Source organism: Carettochelys insculpta, chromosome 25, assembly GCF_033958435.1.
Source record: "Carettochelys insculpta isolate YL-2023 chromosome 25, ASM3395843v1, whole genome shotgun sequence".
Lineage (NCBI taxonomy): Eukaryota > Metazoa > Chordata > Testudines > Carettochelyidae > Carettochelys > Carettochelys insculpta.
In genome coordinates this window covers 10,581,983-10,603,922 of record NC_134161.1, presented here as the reverse complement: position 1 = coordinate 10,603,922, position 21,940 = coordinate 10,581,983, and the positions used below count along the sequence as shown (strand labels likewise).

Sequence of the window (21,940 nt, the reverse complement as noted above, 5' to 3'; positions counted from 1 at the left end):
GCCAAGAGCCAGGCTCTTGGTTGCTGTCACTGACAGGAGCAGCAGCCTGACTTTTCCCTGCTCCTGTCAGGGGTGGTGAGAATCAGGCTGCTGCCCCTGATAGGAGCAGTTTCACAGCTCCTGTTAGGGTGGCAGCCTGACTCTTGGCTGTCACCACTGAGGAGCTAGGAAACTCACCAGCACAGCACTGACTCTTGATCAGTTTCCTGGCTCCTGTGAGCAGCAGGGAGCTGGGAGCCTGGCCCCCAGCTCCGTGTGGCTCACAGGATACAGGAAACTGTCCAGCGCTCCTGCTCTGGTCACAACCTCTGCATAAGTTGGGGGTCTCCTATAGTTACATCCCTAGTATTGACTGTGGATGGAGCTAACAAATTCCACATTTTAGAAAGCAACAAATTCTTGAGACTTTTTTCCCTTTATATCATCTGGCTAATTAACGTGAACATAAGTGTCCTTATTTTGCAAGCCACTTTTGGCCATTCTTTTAGCATTCATCCACTCTGCAAATGGAGCACAGGGCTAGAGGAAATGTGTTTTGCTGGTATTGTGCCAGTTTGTCAATTCTCTTTAATTTTTGCTTTTCGTATTTGCACAGAGATTGATTGTAAATAAACAGGAGGCTGGCTAATGGCTGGCTGGCAAAGCAGTTGAGGCTGGGGCAGCATTTGTTATAGGGGAGCTGGTCCTTACTGAAGCTGGCTTGGAGGATTTCTTACCAGGGAGTAAGTTTATAACTGTATGATTTATGAGCTGGGCTGTTCTTATTCCCTTTTGTTTGTTTTTGTAGGCTATCGAATCTTGGCTGTGGAGTTGACGTCCAGCAACACAAAGCCCGTGGTGCAGGAATTTCAGCGTAAGTGTGGTGAGGGACTTGGTCTGTAATAGGATCATGACACTTCCGTGTAGCTGTAGATTTGCATCACTCCCCACAGTGGGGAGAACTTGGCACGTGTCTCAGGGTATGTGCTGTGGAGAGCAAGGCAGAACTAAGGCCCTGAGTTCCAGTATATTGCCTAAGTGTGTTCTTTCATCTCTCGCCGTTTAGTAAAGCACTTAAATGTCAGAGTTCTGCTGAAGCGCTGTGATTGTGTTTTTAATTGAAATTTCATTGACCTCATTGGCACTTACAGTGTAAATTTATCCTCAGGCACACGTTTAAGTGTTACTGATCTGACATTTGCTACAGCTGCAGAAGGGTTTTTTCCCCTTTCTAGAGTAAATCCACTCCCTTATTAGACAGCAGCTTGGTCGTTGGAACAATTCTTCTGGTGGTCTGGCGATGTCTACACCATTACATCTTTTTATACCCCTGAGAGCCATAACTAGGATCAGACCTAAAATGCTTCACTGAGGTGGAGCATAAATGCAGGTGAATGCTGCATTTGAGATGTGTCAGGATGCACGTACTGGTAATGTCATAAGACGCTGTTCTGTTCTCTCAAAAAGTGTTGGAGCCGTGTCTAGGAGGACCCGGCAGAACCCAAGCACTGGACTTAAACACTCAAGCGAGAGTAGTGCTGTGATTCAGAGGACTGGGATTTGGGAGATGTCATTCCTCTTTCTGGCCTTACTGCAGACTTCCCATACAATACTTGGTTCGTGTTCTGTAAAACAGAGCTGAAGATGTCTCCCACAAAGGGGACAAGGTTGTTGTATTCACTGACAATGGAGATGGTGGATGAGATCACACCATTGCCTTGTAAATGCCAGTGTGACAGTTATAACTGAGACATTGCTCCAGGAGATAATGGTGACCCTTGCTCCATCTTGTATGCTCGTTAGTAATGGAGCCATTGCTGGGTGCCTGATCTGTGAGGAATTCTTTGCTGTAAATGAGACACCATCATTCCAAACGTTCTCCTTTCTCTCTGAGGTTGTTATCTGCATGAGTATTAGTTTCAATGGCCGAGGTCTATTTTCCCCCATAGGTTCCTGGAATGTAGTGGTGTTCCTGTTTGTGAGGCAGATGAAAGATGGGGACTTTGCTTGAGGAAGCAACATCTCCCCATAAAATAGTGTGTGAGGCAGCTTGGAGCAGAATGAACTCACATCTGCTCCCTGTTAACCTCTGTTTTATTGCTGCTGCTAGGTGTGGAGCTGTCCTGCATCATTAAATCCACCACGACGCCCAACCCGAGGATCGAGTGGAAGAAGATCAAAGGCAGTGACACCTCCTACGTGTTTTTTGACAATAAAATGCAAGGTATGGAGATGGGTTGCCCTTTTTACTCCTTTCCACTTTATAACCACAGAAACAGTGAGGGCAGGGAAGAAATGCTTCTGTGGAAGACAAGAATTCTAGCTTGCCTTCTAATTACTTCCACAACCTGGGTTGGTCAGCCAGGGTTCAGAACCGAGTGAAGCCTGGGTCCTCTTTCACAGCTGTCAAACCTTAGCCAAGTGGTCAGCAACAAGGAGTTGCAAAGAGCGCTGTTGTGAGAATGGAAGGGGAGCTGGGCACCCTTGATGTGGGATTATTTATTGGGTCAAAAGCTGATGCTGATAGTGCAGACCCCTTAATCCTGGACCCATGGTCCTTTCATGCAGTCACCGACTATCACAAGGCAAAGCTAAGCATAGCTGTCGGGGACCAGACTTTTCTCTCCTCTTGTCCCATATTAAACATTGAAGATTTACCCTCATCCCAGACACACACTGCTTTCCAGAGTACTCACTGCAGTGCTACTTCCCGTTCATCTGCAAGGGGTTAGTGTGAAGGTGGAGTGTGCTGCCTCCCCCAGCAATGCCAGCCCTAGGATCTGGAATAGAAATTCATTCTCTGGCTTTACTACTTGCAGAAGGTGTTACACTTTCCAGTTCAAGTTCTTTCCTTCCTTCAGAACTATAGAGCTGTAGCCTTTAAAATGCATTGGTGGAGGTTGCAGCTAGAAACATGGTCTCTCCTGTTTGTCTCTCCTCCCGGCTCCAGGAGACTTTGTAACACGTGCTGAAATTCTCAGCCGGACGTCACTGGTGATCAAAAATGCCACCCGCATGGATACTGCCACCTACCGCTGCGAAGTGGCAGCCCCCGACGATGCAAACATAGTAGATGAGATAAACATCCAGCTTACAGTGCAAGGTATTGCTTCTGCTCAGGGCACCTTTGCCAACACTGCTGGCTTAGCAGTACCACTTGTAGGTGTCCCAAGACAATCTAATTTCTCTGGTGGGCCTCACCTCTGGAGGGGGAAGCAGCCGCAGTTATGCTGGGCTGGGGGCCAGCTGAATTGCTGCTCTGTGCTCCAAGGGGGTTCTGGAATAGGTGGAGTCCTGCAAGGTGGTGGGCCATGTGATTCATGTTTTCTCTCTCTATTCCTTCAGTGAAGCCGGTCACTCCTAGGTGCAGAGTCCCTAACGCTGTGCCAGTGGGCAAAACCGCCACCCTTCAGTGCCACGAGAAAGAAGGCTACCCAGAATCCACCTATAGCTGGTACCGCAACAGTGAACCTTTACCAGCCGACTCCAAATCTAACCCCAAATTCCATAATTCCTCCTTCGTTTTGAACCCTGTAACAGGCACTTTGGTAAGGCTCTTTTGGAAATGAGAGACTGCTGTTGCTGGGTTGTGGTGGGGTTGCCCAGCAGAAGGAAAGGGGACCTGCTGTTTGCATATGCCCAGATTATGAGTAGATTGAAACAAAACAGTTGGAATAGGTTAGGTGTTCAATCCCCTGTGGGCAAGCAGACTCCAACAGGAGAATACAGGGGGGAGAACTCCATGGGACCAGAAGAGATGACCCCCATGTTTTTTGCCTTTGGCTCTAGAGTAATCTGAGCCCACTGTTGTGAGGGGAGAGGACTGGCATAGCTCCGTGTCCCTGCTTTTCTCTCTCCAATAATGGTTTGCCATAAAAACTCAGTTGCTGTAGAAAAGGAAGAGAAGCATTGTTTCTCACCCTCAAAGATCTCTCTTGATCGCTGCCGTCCCAGGGGAACAATGTCCTGGGTCCAATTTACAGCGAGAGCTCTTGCTCTTAAGCAGTGAAGCCCTAGTTGAGTTTTGGAGCTCTGTTGAGTCCTGTGCAACTAGAATATCTCAGGCTGCAAACTTGGAAGCACATTCTATTCTCTGCAGGGCTTTGGTGTGATCAAAAGGCAAGCAAAGAACTACCTGTGTATTTACATCCTCCTTCCGTGGGTGCCTAAGGCCTAGACCACTGGCAGCTCTGGCTGTTGTGTTTAACTTGTTTACTGTTTGTTAAAAGCTTGCGATTCCAACGGTCTCTGACCTGCCATGCTTCCTCCAAAATAGGTCTTTACTGCCGTGCACAAGGGCGACACTGGCCGTTACTACTGCATAGCAACGAATGATGCTGGCTCCGCCAAGTGTGACGAGCAGGAGATGGAAGTCTGTGAGTGGCTCTGCCTATCTGTAGGAAGGGGTGCTTTACATAATGAGAAACTCTGTAGTATTGGGGAGATGGTTCTCAGTAGTACCTCATGCAACCTCAAGTATGTTCTTGGTTCTTCCCAAATCCCTAATAATTCCTGGGTTCCCGCGGACATAGCACTGTGCTATCCAGAAAGACGAGACAGACACTTGGCTTCTGACATCTGTAAGGCTTGATAACAACATAGAAAAACATGATGGCAAAGTGTGGGCAAGAGCTAGCAGAAAATAAGTTGTAAATGAAAACCAGGGAGAACAGACTGGGTCAATTCGTTTCACAATTCTTGAGGTTACTTAGCTGATTTGTATATTTGATTCTCATCATTATAATTGTAAGTTAATCATGGTAGTGTGTAAGGCCCACCTTCTGCGAGGTGCATCCCAGACCCAGAATGGCAAGCAGTTCCTGCTCCTAACAGCATGCAGTGTAAGACACATCAGATAGCAAAACATGTGTTAGCACCGTGGAGGTATTGATGGGATTGGCTCAGTTCAACTGGAACAAGCAAAATGGAAAGAGGAAAGACAACAACAGAGGGGAGAGGGGCAGGGCAGGGCAGGAGAGGGGCTAGCATGGAGAGAAACTGAAATGAAGAGTCTTTGATATATTGATGTGGGAGCCCACAGGCGTAATTTCCATCTTGAGGAAACGTGCTCGTATTAACTCTAGCCAAGGGACCATGCTAAAAATAGAAGTGCAGCTGCAGTAGCATGGGGCTCATTTGCTCAAGTATGGTCTCTAGGTTGGTGCACCAGGCAGGTAACCCTTCTCATAACTGCTTTTAGCAAGCTGGCTTGATCATACCTAGTTAGGGTGTGTTTCTTTGAGGCGGCTGTTAACCCTTCCAGCTCCAGTGTAGACATGTCAGCTGATGTGGGGAGCAGATGTAAAGAGCCAATCAGCACAGGATAGAGAAAGACAATTTGGAACCAAAGGATGTTCTCAATGTTCAGATGTTCCTGCTTTGGCTGCTTCTACAAGCGGAGGCTGTGGCTGGTGCCTCCTGGTAATGCTTCCCCATGGCTCTCTGCGTCTCAGTGGTGCATTTCAAAAGAGACTTCTGAAGCACTTGATTAACAAGAGCCTCTTGACTTATAACATGGAAATGTGCACGTCAGATAGGTTACAAGCCTGTGCTTCCTGAGTCGTTGCTGCAAGAGCAAAGGGTGGTCCAGGCTCAGGGACCCAGGAAGTAGTGCTAGCTCAGAGTAGGTGGCAATCAGGCCATGCGGATGGGAGATAATTTTGCAATGTTAATGTTCATTCCTGAATCTCAGTTGCACACACTGGGACTACTGAAGACAGGTGTAATGTGGGGTATGGAAGCAGACCTAAGATACCCGATCATGTGTTCATCTGATGGACAGGAAGAGGCTACTGGTGGAGGTTGGGACACAGAGGCTGGCCATGTGTGGGTGGAATCTCAGGGGGTGAAGAGTCTGTGTCAATTAGCCTGTGCGTGGATAGAAGGCTGGGATACATACCTATGGGGATCAGTGACTGATGCCTTTTCTTTTCTCCAGATGATCTTAATATTGGTGGGATTATTGGTGGTGTTCTAGTGGTCATGGTGGTTCTGGGACTGATAACGCTTGGCATTTGTTGTGCATACAGAAGGGGTTACTTCGTGAACAACAAACAGACTGGGAAAAGGTAAGGCTAAGTTTGCAACTTTCTTTCCTATACTCCTTTGCCTTTCCTAGCATGCGCTGTCTTTGCATGGCATGCCACCTATTGGCTCGAGAATGGGTCACTGCCTGACCTTTAAATACGTAAGTCCCTAATTAACTCTCAAGACCTGCTCAATTCCAGCCAGCTCCAACGGTGCAGTGTAAAGACAGATTTGCACAAAGAAACTGGCATGCAAAGGGCTAACCTTGGCAAGTCTCCACTCCTATTTGCTTCAGGGGTCTCCTGTGAGTATAGCAACGGCCTTACTGGTTCAGACTAAAGGTCCCTCTAGGCCAGTATCCTGTCTTCCAAAAGTGGCCGATGCCAGGTGCCCCAGGGGATTGAAGAGAACAGGTAATCAAGCGATCCCTTCCATGTCACCCATTCCCAGCTTCTGACAAAGAGAGGCTAGAGCCACCATGCCTGTCCATCCTGGCTAGTAGCCATTGATGGACCTGTGCACCATCAACCTGTTTACTTTTTTGAACCCCGTTAAAGTCCTCGTCTTCACAATATCCTCTGGCAAGGAGTTCCACAGGTTGTGTGTTGTGGGAAAAATGCTTCCTTTTGTTTGCTTTAAACCTGCTACCTATTAATTTAATTTGGTGACCCCTGCACTTCTTGTGTTACAGGAACAAGTAAATAAATTTACATAGACGCAATAAGATCATCTGTTTTTTTCTCTATCCTTTTTGAAATGATTCCTAACGTTCTATTTGCTTTTTTGATCCTGTGCTCACCTGATAGACAGGAAGAGGCTACTGGTGGAGGTTGGGAGACAGAGGCTGGCTAAGTGTAGGTGGAGTCTCAGAGATGATGTGCCAACTAGTCTGTGTGTGACGGCTGCTACACATTGAGTAGATGTTTTCAGAGAACTATCCCCAATGACTCCAAGCTCTCTCTCTTCATTGGAAATAGCTAATTTAGTCCGCATTATTTCATATGTATATTTGGGATTCTGTTTCCCAATGTGCATTACTTTGCATCTATCAACCTCGTCATTCATCTGACATTTTGTTGCACAGTCACTTAGTATTCTGAGATCCTTTGAAGCTCTCCCCAGTCTGCTTTGGACTTAACTATCTTGAGCAGTATATATCTGCAGTTGTTGCCACCTCACTCTTTACCCCTTTCTCCACATCATTTATGACTATGTTGAATAGAACTGGTCCCAGTGCAGACCCCTGCAGGACACTTTAAGACGAGCTAGAGGAAGAAGCCTTGCTCTAACATTCTAGTTCATCGCACAGAGGCTGGGGCTTAGCACTACTAATTCCCAGCAATCCCAGTTGCATTTACGCAGGAGCTTGGCAGATGCTTCCTTTGGTCACATGCTGCTGGCATTTAGAAGTCAGGGATTTACTGAGCAGAGCTCATTGTGTAATCAGGACAAGCATCAGGCCATGCTCAGAGAATGTGTGAGAGAACTGTCACAGGCTGGAAAGCATGTCTTACTGGGTCCATCCCAGCACTTACATTTAAGATTAAAAATGGCCATTTCTGAGTTGATCCCATCGATGAGAACTCATTTTCCTGAACAGTACAGAACATTTAAGACTGCAGAATTATGGGAGCCAAAGACTCAGACTATAAATAGCTTCCAAGCTCAGAAACAGAAGGACATTTTAGTTAAATATTGAGCTTCTTTCAGGGATTGCGTAACCTCTGATAGGAGCTGCATTGGTCTATTTCAGTGTCAGATTTCAACAAGAGCCTCCTCCCCTTCTGCAACCCTTCCATTGAAAACATGATTCGAAGTGGATGAACACTGGGGAAGCAGGATTTTAAACAAAAAATTTCAGATTCCTGTGCTGGACAAAACTAGCAGAGCATTCTCATAACCCTGTGCAATAATAAAGGATTATCGGTAAACCTACCAGAGGCAGTCAAGGGTTTAAACGTAACTGCACAGTAATTATTAGAAGCAATTATGCTACCATGGCAAAGAAAAACTGCAGTGACCAGAGAGAGAGAGGCTGGAAAACTATTAAACTCTTTTCACAGTTGTTGCAGCCAGAAACACAGACACGGTGGAGACATGTTTGGCACCTTCTTCTCCCTCCATGAGGAAGAGCTCATGTAGTGGGTTGTGGTTAGTAGGCAAAGCGCAGCTGCTTTGAACTGGGGAGAGGTCCAGGTTTGCTTTAAGCAGAGCTAGCTGTGCCCAGTTCAGTTTTCATTTTAACAAAAAAAAAAATCCCTTTAGTTGTCCTCCCCACCAACATATTAATAGATTAGAATGAATAAAAACACTGCTTCTACTTTGCAACCTCAAGTCCCATCATCACAAGAATCAGATCTGTTTTCCCTTATTTCAGCTACAAGACTCCAGCAAAACCAGACGGTGTTAACTATATCCAGACAGATGATGAGGTAAGCTCAAGGAAGGGAAACAAGGTGCACGTTACAGCTTTCCTTTGAGATCTTTGAAGGAGTCTGTACAGGGCCTCTCAGCTCAGGAATCACATACTACCTAGGGCCCATAGTTACTCTCCAGAACAGAATTTCTTCAAGCATGGGTTAGAAAGCATTTTGTGACTTTAGGACCTGGGACTAAGAGAAAGGACAAAGATCGGTTATGTCCTTGGGAAGGGCTTAATTCTTGTACACTATCTTGAGTAGGCCCTTCCTGTGATGATGATGTTTAATCTTAAAACTGGGTTATGTCTTTATCAATAACTTACATTCTATTAGTCAACTCCATTAGACAACTGCCTGTCTTTGGCGACTGACTGCCAGTGTGTCAAATACAGCTCTGTTCTACCTTAAGCAGTGGATTGGCTGCTCCCTTGGAATTGGCTTTCCTGGATTAACAGACAGTCCATACTGATGACGTAAGAGACCAGTGTATTTACATTTCAGCGTTTGAATTGCTGAGTATTACTGGTAGATGCTTGTCCTTACCAGCTTCTATGACCTGGACTGAGATAGTGGGGCCAAGATGGGACTCTGGTGGAAAATATAGATTACGCAAATGTTTTGTAAGCTTACATTTGGACTGGGGAGAGCGGGCAAGAGGAGGTACCAGGAGACCACTGAGGAATGTTGCTACACACATCGGTCTTTTGTTGCAGGGGGACTTCAGACACAAATCATCATTTGTTATCTGAGATGCCAAAAGGATACTGCAAAGCAGCCAGAACAAGTATGAAAATACCTCCTTCAGGAACTCAAAGCAAGAGCAAAAAGATCAACCAAGTGCGCTTGGAAGAGTTTAGAAACACACAAACGTGACTTTCTTTTGCCAAAGTTAACACCACTTACTCCAAACCAGTCTTTTTCCTCCCTCAGAGATACCACCTGGACCACCTACATCTCTCCTTGCATTGTGGAGGAGCTGTTATCTTTTCCAAGACTGAGTATTCCCCTCCCCAGAGCTGTAGTCTTCCAAGCTGCAGCTGCTCATGTAACTGCCTTCTCCCTGGGGTGCAAATACACAGCCAGAATGTCCAAGCCAAACAGGGGAGAAGCTTTAGGTAAATGGGCATCTTGATCTGATCGACAAAAGGTAATTAAGCTCATGAAGATTTATCCTCTAAAGGGGAGAATCTTCTGCTTAGTAGCACAGTGCTGAAGCCTGGCTGACAACCTTTATAGTTGTAACTGTATTGGTCTGTTGCCAACTATGCAGGTGAGGGTTTCATGCCCTCCTTTGTGTAGTTTGATTGTTAAAGGTCTGCTAGGCTGTGCTGACAGAACTGTTATCACATCAACCCTGCAGAGTCTGAGCCACACAGGCTACTGACCTCACTTACTGGCCCCTATTGAGCAGATAGCATTGGCTTTCACCGTTTTTTCCCCCCGTTTTCTTTTCTCTTCTGTTTTTGGGGGAGGTAAGGAGGGCGGCACTGGGATTAGGAACCCCTGTCAGGATTTGGTTCTGCGGGTGTCGAGCCAGAATCTGAGTCAAGCCCACAGTGGTGGGTGCAGATATAGTACAAGCAACTAACTGGTTTAAATGTCTAAGCCTTTCTGCCAACAGTGGTGAACGCTGTTTTTCCACATACGCAGGATTGCTTTTGTTCAGTTTTACCTTAAAAACTCACTGAACACAGGCAGCTTTTAACTCTAAATTTGCACAAAGCAGGCTTGCCTGTTGTGTAGCTATTTAAATTATTTAAAGACTCTTATACTGCAGGTAGAGAATCTTAGCATTAAGATATCCCTTCTATGACATTTAAAGCCAAAACCGCCCTTGTGGGCTAAATCCTACAATAGTACTGAGATTAAGTCAAACTTTTCTACGGACCCTCTTGATTTTGTAGAATTCTGCATTCTAAATTTTTTGCAAAGATATATTTTGATTACTTCAGCGAAGATAACATTTCTATTTAAAATGTAAATATGTTGTTATGCCAACAGTATTAAATAGCTATTTTTTTAAAAACAATTCCTGTTTAAACTGCAACCTGAAGCTCAAATGCTGCTACCGCATGGCACGATCAGAGCATATCAGTATTATTGCAGAGTACAGCAAAAGCAACTTTAGAAACTGTGGATAGAGAAGCATCCTCTTTCTCCCAAGCTAGCTTCAACATTTTCCATGGCAAGAGAGGTCTTGTATGACATAGACTAGAGTCACTCAGGGATCCTTTTTGTAAGTTTAAAGCAGGAGCTATTGAATTTTATATTTCAAGTTGCTATTTTCTTGCAAAAGAGCAATGCTTGCTTGCAAGAAATACCCTGTGAAGGTTTTTGAATTAAGATCTGACCAGGTGACAAAGTGACATCGAAGATAAATCTCTCTGCAATTCTCTCAGTTCATTTTAAATCTGCGGCAGCTACACCAACTCTTCAGAATTTTTAGATTGCATAGCAAGGAAAAGACCTCTGGAATTATGAGAGCAAAAAGCTTGATGCAAAACGTGCTTTCAAGATGTTAACTAAAACTTCTCTTTAGATGGTAGATGCTACCCTTTTCTTGGTTTTAAAGGGATCATTTTTAAGTCCTTGTGTTCAGAAATGTACGGTATTGGGCAAATGCTAAATATGAAATACTTAGATGCAACACTAGAGCAGTTCAGTGTTAGGGTTGAAGAATGATTTTTGATGTAGCATAATTTAGTGTTTTATTTCAAATATAAGTTGAGTTGTCTTAACTTTTGATGCTTACACAGTATTTTGAATACTTGACAATTTGGACTGTCAGTGCTATTTTTCTGTGTTCTGTATTAATCTGCCATGGACTTTTCACCACATATTGAGTGATTTGGGGGCCTTGCTGGATCTGCTGTTGCTGCATTTATTTAAACTTAGTCCCACCACTTTCTCCATCTGGTATCAAAGATAGAAGTAAAGATAGGGTAGCAATAATATATGTGTGCTCTCCAAAGCGCATTGACACCTTGCAATTGATTTAGTTACCTTTAAGATGTGCTCTTCTTCCAGTCAACATGACAGTAGGATACTTTAACACTTCTTTACTCTTCAGTTTTATCCACTACTCCTTTCTTATACTGCTTGTAAACCATTAAGATGGAGAGAAAGGAAAAAGCCTACAGCCACAGCTTCTTGCATTATGGGAAGCACTGTCTGAAACTTAACCTTCTGTCAAAGGCAGGATTTCTCAGCTTGCAGAATCTGTGCATGGTGAAGAGTACAGATTTATTTTTCAGATGTAAAAAAACATGACAGTGGCATCTCTACTGGGATGAAGGGACCTTCTCCCCCCGACATAACTTGTCTAATTTGATTTACAGAACTCCATGTAAATAGTTTAATCTGCAGATTTATACTAATGTATTACGTTTAAGTTTGCCAAGAATGTTTTACATACATATCAAGGTATTAAAACATCCTTGTGGTGGTAGTGTTGTTTCTTTTTTCAATTCCTATTTATCCAAAACCATGTGTGCTTTGAATTCCTTGTAACAGATGAAGGATTCCTTCTGTTTTCTGACAGACTGCTTGTCTACTTCAGTTGGCAAGAAGAAAGAACTAAACTGGTGTTACCAAATATAAATACTTGATCAGTCTGGTTGATGTGGAAGGTTTTTCCACCCCCATTTCTTCTCTTTCTTCTGTTGTGTTATACCTGTGTCCGGTCAGTGACAAAACAATTCAAAACCACTGCTGATGAGCTTTATTTTTTAACTAGACTCACTCTAATTACAAACTGACTGGTGTCTTACTGTTTAATATGCCCAGTTAACTTGGGGTGAAGGATGTCAATAAGATGAAATGCGTAAAAAAAGGAGGTGGTCTTACTCAAAACCACTTGAATTAATTCTGTACGTCTTGTATTAATTTTGAGATTAAATTTGACCCCACTTGATGTTCTGTCTTAAAGAACCACCCTGGAAGTAACTACAATATTGGTAAGGTTAAAATGGAAGTTGAATTTTGCCCCTCTTCCTTTTCAGTTGTTTAGGGAGGAGTGTACGAAATGCATTGTCCTGTAAGTCTTAGATCTACAGAACAAGTTATGTAATGCAGGGGTATTGCACTAGGTTTGAAGATGAACATTGGAAGATCTCAGTCCTGTGTGCAAGGGCACCAAGGAGGCTGGGTTTTCAACTTCAGCTGCAGTTCCAGTATTCACATGAGCGTTAAACATGGAACAATGTGGCTGGTTTGTACTGAGCTCTAAAATTCAGCATAATGTACCATCCTCAATAAAATATGCAGAACCTGCTTTCAATGAAATGAGTAAGATCATGTTCAAAATCTGCCATTCCAACAGCTGAAGTTGTATTGGATGCATGTGTAAGTCACACCAGCTGGCTGGTGGTAGATGCTTTATTTGGCTGTCACATACTATCACCCATTCTCAGGACTGGTGTTAGGATCGGGAACACTATGAACAGGTGCTCGAAGGGAGGGGGGGTTCCCCACAGGAATTCAAGTATTTATACAGATGAGCACACCCGCGCTGTTGGAGTGTCTTGTCAGAACAGTAGTGTTTCTGTGTAGGCATGGACAAAATGAAAGCAGTAAGCAAGAAACAAATGAATACAGCAAGAGATTTCAAAGAAAATTTGGTTTCATCACAGCAAAAAGCTGAGAAGTAGATGGAATTTGTTCTCTAAACATTTATTTTTCATAAAATTTTAACAGCGAGAAATAAGGAGTTGGTCCAAGAGTGGAAATAGTCTACTCAGGAGAGAAAAGAAGGCTATATGTACACACATAAAATTGCCTTTTCACCACACATAAATCCTTAATAATTTGAAATTATATCAGATTTGTGGGTAGGGCAGCGTCAAGCTATTCTACATATGTAGAAATTACGGAAACTAGTATATTATAAACATGGGACAGCATAACATCAAGAAAATGATTTAAGCCAATTCCAGATCCACTTATTTAAGGTAACAAGGTGTGACAAGCATGCCATTTTCAACCAAGCCAATATTTCTAATAGCAGCTTTTATATACAATGGACTAGGTTTTATGGCCAAGACAGACTTACATTTTAAAATGGACAAGCCTTAACTCCTGCGCAGAGACTAGTCAGCCATCATTTGAGACTGCAGCTTTCTGGCATTCCCAGTTGTCCTACAGCAAAGAATATCATTAATTGATCCAAAGCTATCAGCTTATATATCAAAACGAACTCTTGTGTACATATAAACACTTATAAAACCAATAAAATGCAAGAGGAGGAGGAGGAGGAACACTTGTACACACAGTGATCCATAATTATAACTGTAGAGGGAGTTCTATACAACAGTGATTCAGAAGTACACAGTGCATGGATGGGGAAATATCAGTTGGCTGGTTTGAGGGGGGCTTTCCGCAGGGATCTCCTTAGACTGGCAGTTGGGCTGCTTTTTCTCCTGGATGGAGATTCTACCTTCCACTGACGAGGCACAGGCCCTCTACAGAAAGGAAACAATAACTGTTTACTTGTAAAAAGACACTAGTATTACTTAAAGCCCCTGGTAAGTAAGGCCTGGGCTGAACTTACGGTTTATCAGGTGACATCAGGCAGAGAATATCTTTCTGTTGATCTTGGGATCCTTTTTTGTCTGCAAGTGACAATTTTACGTTAAAGATGCAAATTTGATTTCTTTTCTGTTTGATTTTACAAGTTAGAAGCATGAAAATAACTTGCCTTCTGCTGAACCAGGGGTGTGTGTCAGGCTGATGTAACTGACCCCTGCCCCAAAGGTCAAGTTATCAACAGTTTCTGAAAGAAACAGACATCAGTAGTCAGCTTGTTGTATGGCTGTAGGGTAAAACAATCCCTTCCTACCAACTCAAACAAGCATGCATGCTTCTTTCCGGCCCACTGACTCACGTATCAGCTCATCTTTTATGTAGAATAAAGGCAATGCAGTGAGATTGGTCATCCTCACTACCCACAATCAACTTTATACCCAATGCTGATAGCACTTCTGCAGAAAGGTTTTTGGGAGTAAGGGCACTTTGAAGTTGCACAGGTACTTCCAAGCACCCGCAGCTACACAGCATGCCAGTGCTTCGAAGTTTGCAACTTCAAAGTTGCCGTGGGGAGAATTAGTCTAATACGGTGCTGCATATTCATTGCACCACTTCATTAGTATTTGCCTCTCAGACTGATTACCATGCCCCTTTTGAAGAAGGGGGCAAGTGTAGATACAGCCATCCTGTTTTATTGAAGCCCCCTATATATCATGTGGTATTTCCACTGGTGTTTGTCTTTAAATTCCATAGTGAAGCAGTCCATTCTCTCCTAGGCCCACTTACTCATTGCTGCTGTCAAGAGCAAGCAGTAGATGAAAGACAGACCCCAGGGTGGCAGAGACTGATCTGCTAGCCAGAAGAGCGTTGTACAAGATACAAGGATGAGACACAGCCTCTCAACAGCTCAAGTCAGAAGTGATTTACCAATAACTGCATCTGCAGGAATTTTACAAATGATAGACCAGAGAAGGAAAAATTTCTCATTTGATCTGAACAACCAATAAGGCCGAATGCCATCCTGCAGACAGTTCAGTACAGACTAGTTGAAGCAGCAATAACACAATGTACAGTTTGTGTCACTGCTGGGAACACAGGCTGCTAGGAAACAAAGCAGGATTTTAGGCCTGGTACCACTGGCTATTAACATTCATCCTATTTTATAGCATATGGCTCTTAAGTGAAGCAGCAGCACAAGCCCCTGAGATGATATGCAGCAGATGAAGGAAAGATTTCTGCTCTGTAAAGCATCTCAGTAATCATCATCTTATCTACAAAAGGCACTAAGCGTTCTGATAGTGCAGTGGAGTGGTTGTTGTAAATAACTAGGCAGAGGGAACCAGAAAAAGAGAGTGGAGAATACACAAAGATAAGGGTCACAGAGTCCATGAAGTGCAAACGTTATCTGTGCTTGGCTTCTGCTTGCTCACATATGCAGCTAGTGTGCTGCCTAAATGGCCATGCTTTTTGTGAATACCTGCTCTGTGTGGATACTAGGTATTTCTACCCAACTGAGGTACGACCAATCATTTATGCCTAGCATTAAATAACGGGCCAAGACTGTTTAAATGACAGCTGACCTGTCATTGCTACAGTTAAGATGGAGTTTGCTTAATTTTTGTGGGGAAGTTAATCATGCATACAGAGCGATAATACAGAAAAACACATTCAGAAGTGGGAAAGGTTAGGCGGGTGTCAATAGAAATGCATTTACAGGGCAGATCAGCACAGTCACATTTCATAGTCCCTTCTGCATCCATGGTCCAATACATATGAACAGAACAAAAGTGGGGCTCTGTAGATGTCCTGCCCATCCAAAAAATACCCCAAAGAAACTAACAGGAAGTGGCCTGCCACATTTTCCCCTCTTTATGCACATACTTGTCTCATTCAGATGATCAAAGGGATGGGGCTTATTGCCCTACACCATTTGGATACTTCTAAACTCTTACAAAAATAATAGTCAACTGTCTTTTATTATCACACATGAAGTATTGCATAACACTCAGGAACTTGAAGTCAGGTTTTGTGAGGCTGCAGTTTAGCTGCCACAGACATAATGGGCACAGATACTTTCTGATGACCTGTGTCTCAGAGGCATTATTGCTGCAGTTTACATTGCTTGTTTCCACAGCTGAAAACAATTATTGCTTCCCCTACGCTCACTTCAGCTCTTATTCAGAGAATAGCCCGCTCTTGCTGAGAACACTTCATAGGTTGTTAATACCACCTTATCAGATCCAAGCCAATTGTAAAAAGATCTTTCTGCGATCACAGCTTGTCAACTCCTTCAGTGATAAGTTAGGTCTTGGCTGGGTGCTGACCTGGACACTTCATCAAACAGAAGGAAAATACCGAGCAGTTATCTTTTCTAGAGTGACGGTACTCTGTTCATGCTGCACAATCTACAGTTCTGAGCAGAGCAAGATGATCACAGGAAGAGGTGCTGGGCAACAGCACAGGCATTATGGGAGATGCAGGTGCATCTATGAATTGGATGATGAGCCAGGGAAAAGTAGGGGAAGCGCCCCTCCTCAGCAGCCCAGATGCTGGGAGAAAAAAAGAAGCAACCATTCCCACCATTCAGCAGCTGAGAGCACAGGCCCTTTCATTCAATGACTCCACACTAGCATGGCATGCTGTGGCTCTCAAGCGCCATCGTTTGGCCACTGCTTTAATACAGATATATAATAATCCAGAGGTAAGTGGCTCTCTAGTAATGAAAGGTTGACTACTGCTGCACTACAGTGTTGAACTATATTGGTGCACCTGTACAAAGAAGGAAGTGCTTAGGCATCTTGGAACGTACAGAGCTGGGTTACTTACGGTCAGGAGTACTGATTGCTCGGCCCACCAGGGAAACGTTTGCTCCAGTAGACTGTTGGTTTAGGCTACACAAAGATACTAAAAATAACAAGAAAATAAAAAGTTAAGGACAGAAAGGTGCTCTCCAAGACAGTTCTACAGCCACACATCTTGCTCACAGACATAAAGGACCAAGTGGCTTCCACATTAAACCTGCTTTCAAACATGCAAAGGCCTACTGTTGACTGCTTACTTTGCTTGCTGTCAGCAGTGCTTGCTGGAGAAGGAGAATGTGGCCTTCCTCCTACACTCTTGCTGCGCTGCTTGCTGCTGGCCTCCATGGCTTTTTTGGCAGAATTCAGGATGGCAAGCGTGCTCAGGGACATCTGCCTATCAGGCAAAAGAAGTCACAAAAGCTCTCCCATTGGTTTCCCAACAAGTCACTCCCAACTCACTTTCAACCCCCCAGCAACCTCTCACACACAGAACACAAAAGATAAGGCTATGGTGAAACAGCAGGGTCTAATTAATGGTGGTATTCACATTACTGAGCTGAGCAAAAAGATGACAGGCAACACAGTGGTCTGGATCCTTGACACACTACTAAATGCCCATCTGCAAAGCATCATTTTAACTCACAGTAAAATTTGAAAGCTATACCTGGGTCTAAATGGCTGCTGTTTCAAAATGCCAGCTCTGGGTGTAGTAAACCCAAACGGAGAAAGAGAAGCAGGAGACCCAGATGGCGAGGGCTGTCTTCCAGCAACAGGTGATGTGACTTTCTTGTTCTGGCAACTAGGAAGTACTGCTGTGTCTGAACTTGGGGACTGAAATGGAAGAGAAGGGGAAATGTGGTTGCCATAGTTTGATCACTTTATGCATGTAGTTTATAGGATTGCCAGATAACATGACCTGGTGTGTATGTATACAATGTGTCTGGTTAAGTGCCCAGGACCAGTACCAACAGGCCAAGTTTTTCCAAAGTCACACATTAATCTGGGTGCTCAACCTGACACATCTTAAAAAAAGTGGCCTTCATTTCAAGAGCAGGAACTGAAAGACAAGCACCTTTAAAATGTCATGTTACGTAGCCAAAAACTGAGGTACTAAGGATCACTCATCCCTTTTGAAAGTCTTGATCAAAAACCAACCAGTGTTTCCTGGAAGTTGAGTGCTTGAGCAGCCACTGAGGAGAGATTTAGGTACTTCACAGCCACAACCAGCAGCCTGTTTTTGTATGGGTGGTGCACATGCCTTGGTGCACATAACAAAATTTATTCTGCATATGTATGGAAAAATAGAAGGGAACTCTGCTTATAACATCTGAAGACAACTACAATTCTACTATTTCTAGCCTAGGTTGAGTGGCTTCAGTAGAGAGTACTTTTCGCAAGGTGTAATGAAGGGAGAGAGGTCCCTATCACAGCATCAAGTGACATTGCCAGTTTCTAAACATCCATAGAGAAAAAGATCTTTACCAGTTAGTAAAGGACTGGCCATAGCCAGCAATTTTAGAACCTTAGGCCATCAGTTTTACTTTTGGGCCAAAAATGTCTTCCCCTTACTTTTCAGACTGTGCACACAAAGACTTTCATGAGTTTTCTGATTTTTATGAACACTGGAAATGGTTCAGATGTACACACCTGAGAAGAGCATGCAGAGAGTGCAGGATTGTCTGAGTACAAATTGAACCAGGAATTGAAATTGCCTAGAAAGTGAAGTTGAACCCGAGTGGTGGTATTTTCACTGTGGAAGCACAGAGAAATGTGCACACAGTAAATATGTTAACTAGCACATTAGACTGAGTTTTGTATGAACTGAGAGATGAGAGAGAGGTAAGAGAGTTAGTCTGGATGTGGCTTTTAAAAACTTATCAATGTCTCAAAAAAAATGAAGTCCTGCTCAGCACAATCTTAACAGTGAGAAAAATATGGGAGAACCATTCAACAGACCATGCACCGGTCCTGTAGGGTGATTTATAGCTATAAGGGGTATGGTCTCTAGGTACTATTGCAGCATACACCTTGTCCTGGTAAAGGGCAGTACCTGTATTGTGTTCACGTCACTGATGACCTCTGTCTGACCTTCTTCCATCTCTCTTTCCCTGGCCAGTTGCTCTTCATATTTCTTCATGTCATACTCTAGCTCTGCTGCCAGCTGCTTGTCCACCGCAAAGAAGTCTTTGATTTCATTCCGATAATCTTGCATCACTTCCTGGAAAGCACAACAGTCAATTTATTTTACTTCCCCAGCTCAAAATCTCTTCTGACCAGCACTTAACATCTATATTCACATCACAGCTCTCGAAGTCCACACAGAAAGGCTACTTGGGACAGCAGAACTGTTTCTGTTCAAATGCAAGAAAGGGTTTATCTGTCAGAGGTCTGCAGCTGATTCATAGCTTTATAATGCTACTCGTTATTGAGAACAAAGAAGGTCTCTACTCACTCCAAAGAAGGAAGCCTTTTACTTATTGTAATACACAGTCCTCATCTGTATTTCCATCATGGCCATAGCAACCTGACAACCTGGCTGTAGGAAAGGAATGGTTTACCTTCTGAAGCTGCACAATTCATTTCATTGGGTTTCAAAGCCTCCTGCTATGGAGACTTGGGTTATACTCCTGCAATGGGACTGGCATACCGCAGGTTCCATGGGATGTGCTCCCAAAACAGTGGTTCCAGGAAAAATTGACTTTTTTTGTGGACAGGATTGGGTGGGTGGTAATTTGTACTAAATCACTCACCAATCTGCCAAATAGAATTTTAGCAATATGAAGCACTTTTTTAAATAAAGGTTTTAATACTTAAAATTAAGCAAGGGATAAAAAAGAGATTTGATGTCTATTATAACAGGAGTTAAAAGTATTTTTACATGGTCTACGCAAGATTTGTTTTATTCTTTTAGTAGTAAAAATTGTGCCTGAATTTTCTGTACACACACACACACACACACACACACACACACACACACACACACACACACACACACACACTATCCAAAATGACAATTTTAGTGTGATTTTTTTAAAAGAAAGACAGAGAAATTTGTCTTTTATGGGATGCGTCATATCTAAGGTTTTGCAGGAACAACACAGGAGTAGGGCGGGACAGGAGCAGGATTAAAACACAGTCCTTTGCAGGGCTTTACTTCTGGCCATGCCTCCAAATTCACAAGATGGCAGAAAAGCTCAAATCTTCCCTTACCCGAAGATAGTTCATGAGGTCTCTCAGAGCTGGAATCCTATGCTGTTCCAACAAAGACTTCAATGAAGTGATTATTGGGATGATGTTTTCTATGAAGTTCTTCTTCTGAACCTGTAGTTTAAAGAAGACACTAAACACTTAATACGATAGAACAAGGGATTTGTTAACTTCATTCTTATGTAGCATGGCCCTTAAATAATAGCCTTATGGCCCCAGAAGAATAAACAAGTCATAGCTTAATGTGCACACGTCGCATGCGCCCATATGTCATGTAGTTCTGCTTTCACTTTATCCCAGTCCGTGATCTGCCTTTAAACTGGTACACATCTGTTAATCTATGGCAAGGTGCTGACAGCTGCCTCAAAACCTATCATTAACTTCAAATGCTTCACCTGTAAAAATGTCTTAGAACCTAAAGGGAGCTGTGGTGTAACTCCATTGACTTAAGAAGAGTCATAGCTGTTAAAACCATACCTGAATTTGGCTCTTGAACCAGGGTTAAACATGTTAGTCTCCAAACTGCTGGCACATTCTAATTCAAATTGACTGTTGGATATGTCCTACAAAGCAGTTCTGGTTTCTGGAGGTTATTTTCATTTTGCAACATACGTTGCTTTCACAGATTCACGGCTTCTCTCCAGAGCACATGGATTGTATGGTCACCTAATCTTGGGAGATAGGTGGAAGTCCCTACAATAGACCAATGAGTTTACTCAAGAGTCTCCCTAGCTGCAGGTTTATAGCTCATTCAGGGCTGAGCTCACTACTCCCACTCCATGCCAAGCAGTACTCACTTGTGAGATAAGTTTTTTTTGTGCTGCTTGCATCACAGCATTGGCCATGGCCATTTCATCCTCATCTGGCTGGATATCTTCATCTGGTTTAGATCTCATAGCAGACAGTTTGATCTCTTTGCAGCTAAGGATTTCAAACGTATCTGAGAGCAACTCATTAGCTTCCATGTCCATTGGGAGGATGCCATCCACAAAGCATGCTGTAAAATACCAGGAGGGGGAAAGCTTTTATTCCCAGAACCATGATGTTAACTATAAGCCAGGGCAGATGAGTCCTTGTTCTACACCCAGAGACTAAACCAGGTGCAACTGGCTCATCGCAGGATTTGTTTTTACAATACTCCATCTGTGCCAAAAATGAAGCCCTTACCCATGATGTTCAGGCTGATTTTAGAAGTGATGTTGAACCTTTGCTCATCGGTAAAATGCTCAAGCAGGAACCTGTAGATCTGCATTCTTTTTCCTTTGTTATCCTTCCCCTTCAGAGAAAAGAGATTCTTCTCCCTGGGTAGATAAAGACATTTTAACTTCAGCCAATACATGTGAATGGAATTACGGAAGTAATGAGACTTTAAATCTAGCAGAAAACATTTGAATGCCACCTTAAAGTTCTGCAAATCTACTGCACTGCATACATACACATTCTACTCAGAAATCTCTCATGTAAGTATCAAAGGAAAGGCAGATTGGTGTTAGCTTACTATGAATTCTTCTTAGATTTTTATTTTTCATTGCTGCGTACTCTAAAAAGTGACCAAGAAAGCTCCAGGTCCAAAGACTGCATGCCCAGCACCACACTGATTCATATGCTATTCTCATTAACATTAAATGAGAGGTGGCCAAATAATCACTGACCTTTCACTTTGGGGAAACTTGTTGTACTTCTCGTGTTTCTCATATCCGTTGAAGTGGAAAATGCACTCGATGAAGTGTTGGGAGAACATGACTGGATTCCTCTTCAGTAACAAGTGCACCAGGCAAAACTCCCCAAACCTGGATAAAGGGTTGAAAAATTAGAACCACCAGAAAACCTCTTCCATTTTGGAGGCCACCTCCTAAGTTATAGCAAGGTGTCCAGGTAATTCAGCTATCTAACAGGTTGTCTTCAAAGGAAATAGCAAGAGACAGCCTTTGGGGAGTTAAATCTTTCCGGTGCGACAAAATGATTTCCATGCCACATCACAGC

General features: G+C 43.4%; 2 protein-coding genes across 2 annotated transcripts in view; one reads left to right on the top strand and one right to left on the bottom strand.

Moving 5' to 3' along the window:
• The window catches only part of JAM3 (junctional adhesion molecule 3), a 51,628-nt gene extending 39,289 nt beyond the window's left edge, over positions 1–12,339 (top strand). The window contains exons 2-9 of the mRNA XM_074976839.1: positions 788–853; positions 2,090–2,203; positions 2,930–3,082; positions 3,325–3,527; positions 4,256–4,355; positions 5,918–6,047; positions 8,384–8,438; positions 9,140–12,339. Coding sequence (XP_074832940.1) covers positions 788–853; positions 2,090–2,203; positions 2,930–3,082; positions 3,325–3,527; positions 4,256–4,355; positions 5,918–6,047; positions 8,384–8,438; positions 9,140–9,175 — 857 coding nt within the window. The 3' untranslated portion in view covers positions 9,176–12,339. The remainder of the gene's footprint in view (positions 1–787; positions 854–2,089; positions 2,204–2,929; positions 3,083–3,324; positions 3,528–4,255; positions 4,356–5,917; positions 6,048–8,383; positions 8,439–9,139) is intronic.
• A 775-nt stretch (positions 12,340–13,114) lies between these two features.
• Positions 13,115–21,940, bottom strand: part of NCAPD3 (non-SMC condensin II complex subunit D3) — a 41,027-nt gene continuing 32,201 nt past the window's right edge. The window contains exons 22-32 of the mRNA XM_074976949.1: positions 21,610–21,747; positions 21,125–21,258; positions 20,755–20,954; positions 19,961–20,071; positions 18,801–18,968; positions 17,415–17,581; positions 17,008–17,144; positions 16,776–16,853; positions 14,122–14,196; positions 13,975–14,035; positions 13,115–13,885 (exon numbers count right to left, since the gene is read on the bottom strand). Of these exons, the coding sequence (XP_074833050.1) occupies positions 13,774–13,885; positions 13,975–14,035; positions 14,122–14,196; positions 16,776–16,853; positions 17,008–17,144; positions 17,415–17,581; positions 18,801–18,968; positions 19,961–20,071; positions 20,755–20,954; positions 21,125–21,258; positions 21,610–21,747 (1,381 nt within the window). The 3' untranslated portion in view covers positions 13,115–13,773. The remainder of the gene's footprint in view (positions 13,886–13,974; positions 14,036–14,121; positions 14,197–16,775; positions 16,854–17,007; positions 17,145–17,414; positions 17,582–18,800; positions 18,969–19,960; positions 20,072–20,754; positions 20,955–21,124; positions 21,259–21,609; positions 21,748–21,940) is intronic.